This window comes from Eumetopias jubatus, unplaced genomic scaffold (genome assembly GCF_037043125.1).
Source record: "Eumetopias jubatus isolate StellerSeaLion01/CBP00866 unplaced genomic scaffold, mEumJub1_p1.0 scaffold_4, whole genome shotgun sequence".
In the NCBI taxonomy this organism is placed as follows: Eukaryota; Metazoa; Chordata; class Mammalia; order Carnivora; family Otariidae; genus Eumetopias; species Eumetopias jubatus.
In genome coordinates, this window is record NW_028274810.1 from 707002 (window position 1) to 708723 (window position 1722).

General features: G+C 49.7%; 1 protein-coding gene across 5 annotated transcripts; it reads right to left on the minus strand.

Annotated features, from left to right (window-relative positions):
- Window positions 1-1143: 1143 nt before the first annotated feature.
- Window positions 1144-1485, minus strand: LOC114202438 (cornifin-A). Of its 5 annotated transcripts, none has more exons than XM_088022898.1 (2): window positions 1354-1485; window positions 1144-1257 (listed from the first exon to the last, which is right to left on the minus strand). In XM_088022898.1, exons 1-2 carry the CDS (start codon window positions 1483-1485, stop codon window positions 1144-1146), a joined length of 246 nt encoding a protein of 81 aa, XP_087879024.1. The 5 variants fall into 5 exon arrangements, with proteins under 5 accessions (XP_087879024.1, XP_087879023.1, XP_087879025.1 ...); XM_088022897.1 differs by having other exon boundaries at window positions 1144-1305; XM_088022899.1 differs by having other exon boundaries at window positions 1144-1209; window positions 1330-1485.
- Window positions 1486-1722: the final 237 nt, after the last annotated feature.

Genomic DNA, 1722 nt, shown 5'->3' on the forward strand with positions numbered 1-1722 from the left:
GACTGTCTTATCTGCATTCAACAGTTTTCCTTCTGAAACCTACCTAAACTTTCTTTTTCTTCTTTGATGCATTTACTTTTATGGTCTCTTTGGAGAGGTACCCTGTATATGTGGGGAGGGAGGCTGAGGGGAGAAGGGGGGCACAAGAGAGCAGGGGGAGGTGTGTGTGTGCTTTGGTATCAGTGCATATTTGCATGAATGTCTATTGACATGGAAAGGGGCGAGGATCACCCCCTTAAGCTTCTCTTAGGCAGGCACTGTGGATTCTACTTTCCTTTGTCCTGCTATAGCACAGGGGTCTCAGTGAAAGATAAAGACAGAGTAGGGTGATCAAATCAGCAGGTATGTGTGTGTGTGTCATGTGATTTGGGGTGTCGGTGTGTGCAGAAGTCTATCTGTGTGTGTGTGTCTGTGAGTATGAGTGATTCAGGGTTTGGCTCCATGTGTTGGGGCATCAGCAAAGGAGGATGCATCAATAATCATGTTGCAATTTTTACGAGCACTATTTCTTTGGAATAAAAAAATAATAATAAAGAAATAAACCAAAAAGAAAAAAAGCAACTTGGGGGCCAGGATTGAGTCAGAGATGGCTTGAAACATGTACCATCTACACTCATAGAACTCACTCAGGTGCAAAAGAAGCTCTGCTCTAGCTAAGGCTGCCCAAAGTAATGGGCTCTGGGTAGCCTTGACCCATTGCCAGCCCATGAACACACACACACACACACACACACACACACACACACACCCATGCTCTCAGTGCCTGTGCCAGGCCCTTTGCTGCTTCATGATGAGAGAACAAGGAGAAAGTTGAGTCAGCCAATGACAAGGACAGCCAGCTATGGAGTTAAAAGTGGTTTAATGGGGAGAAGGCAGGAAAGATCCACTTGATCCCCAGGCCCCTCTTTAGTTGAGCCCTGAGCAGTTAAAAGAGTAGCTCAGCCAGTGAGACTCTCAGCATCATTCAGAGGCTCAGAGCCCTCTAGAGCAATGTGAGGGAAATCTTGTAGAGGGTGCAAAGAGGGAGGGTATGACTCAGGGTGACAGCATGCTAATTGTAAGTAAGACACAGAAGCAGAATGGGAGAGGGGATTCAGCATCCAGTGGTTGGCTCCTCAAGGGCTTGCTTGGCTGTGGACCCCATTACTTCTGCTTGGTCTTCTGCTGAGCTGGTGCTGGAGTGACCGTTGGGACACATGGCTCAGGAACCTTGGGGTGGCAGGGCTCAGGAGCTTTGGGGTGGCAGGGCTCTGGAGCCTTGGGGTGGCAGGGCTCAGGAGCTTTGGGGTGGCAGGGCTCTGGAGCCTTGGGGTGACATGGCTCAGGAGCTTTGGTGTGGCAGGGCTCTGGAACCTTGGGGTGGCATGGCTCCTTGGTTTTGGGGGCACATTGTTCCTGGGGTGGAGGCTGGCAGGGCTGTTTCACCTGCTGCTGCTGAGCCTGGGGGGGAGCGGTGCAGGGCTGCTTCTGCTGGTGGGAACTCATGCTTCACAGGAGGCTGGATCTACACAAAGAACAGATGATTTAAACAGGGATTATCTAGGATAGAAACCATATTCAATGCCAAATGTTTCTTTACAGGCCCTGTTAGAAGAAACAGCCCCTCATCTCCTCTGGCTGACCACCCCCCACAAACCTGAAAGTAAAATATGCTTTGATAATTTCTGGGCCCTTTCAAGAGGAGGAGTTAAAGTCAATTTGTCCTGCTCCATTTCAGTGGGG

Bases quoted from the DNA above. Each gene is read 5' to 3' on its own strand.
- LOC114202438 (XM_088022896.1), bottom strand. From the start codon at position 1,485: ATGAGTTCCCACCAGCAGAAGCAGCCCTGCACCGCTCCCCCCCAGGCT.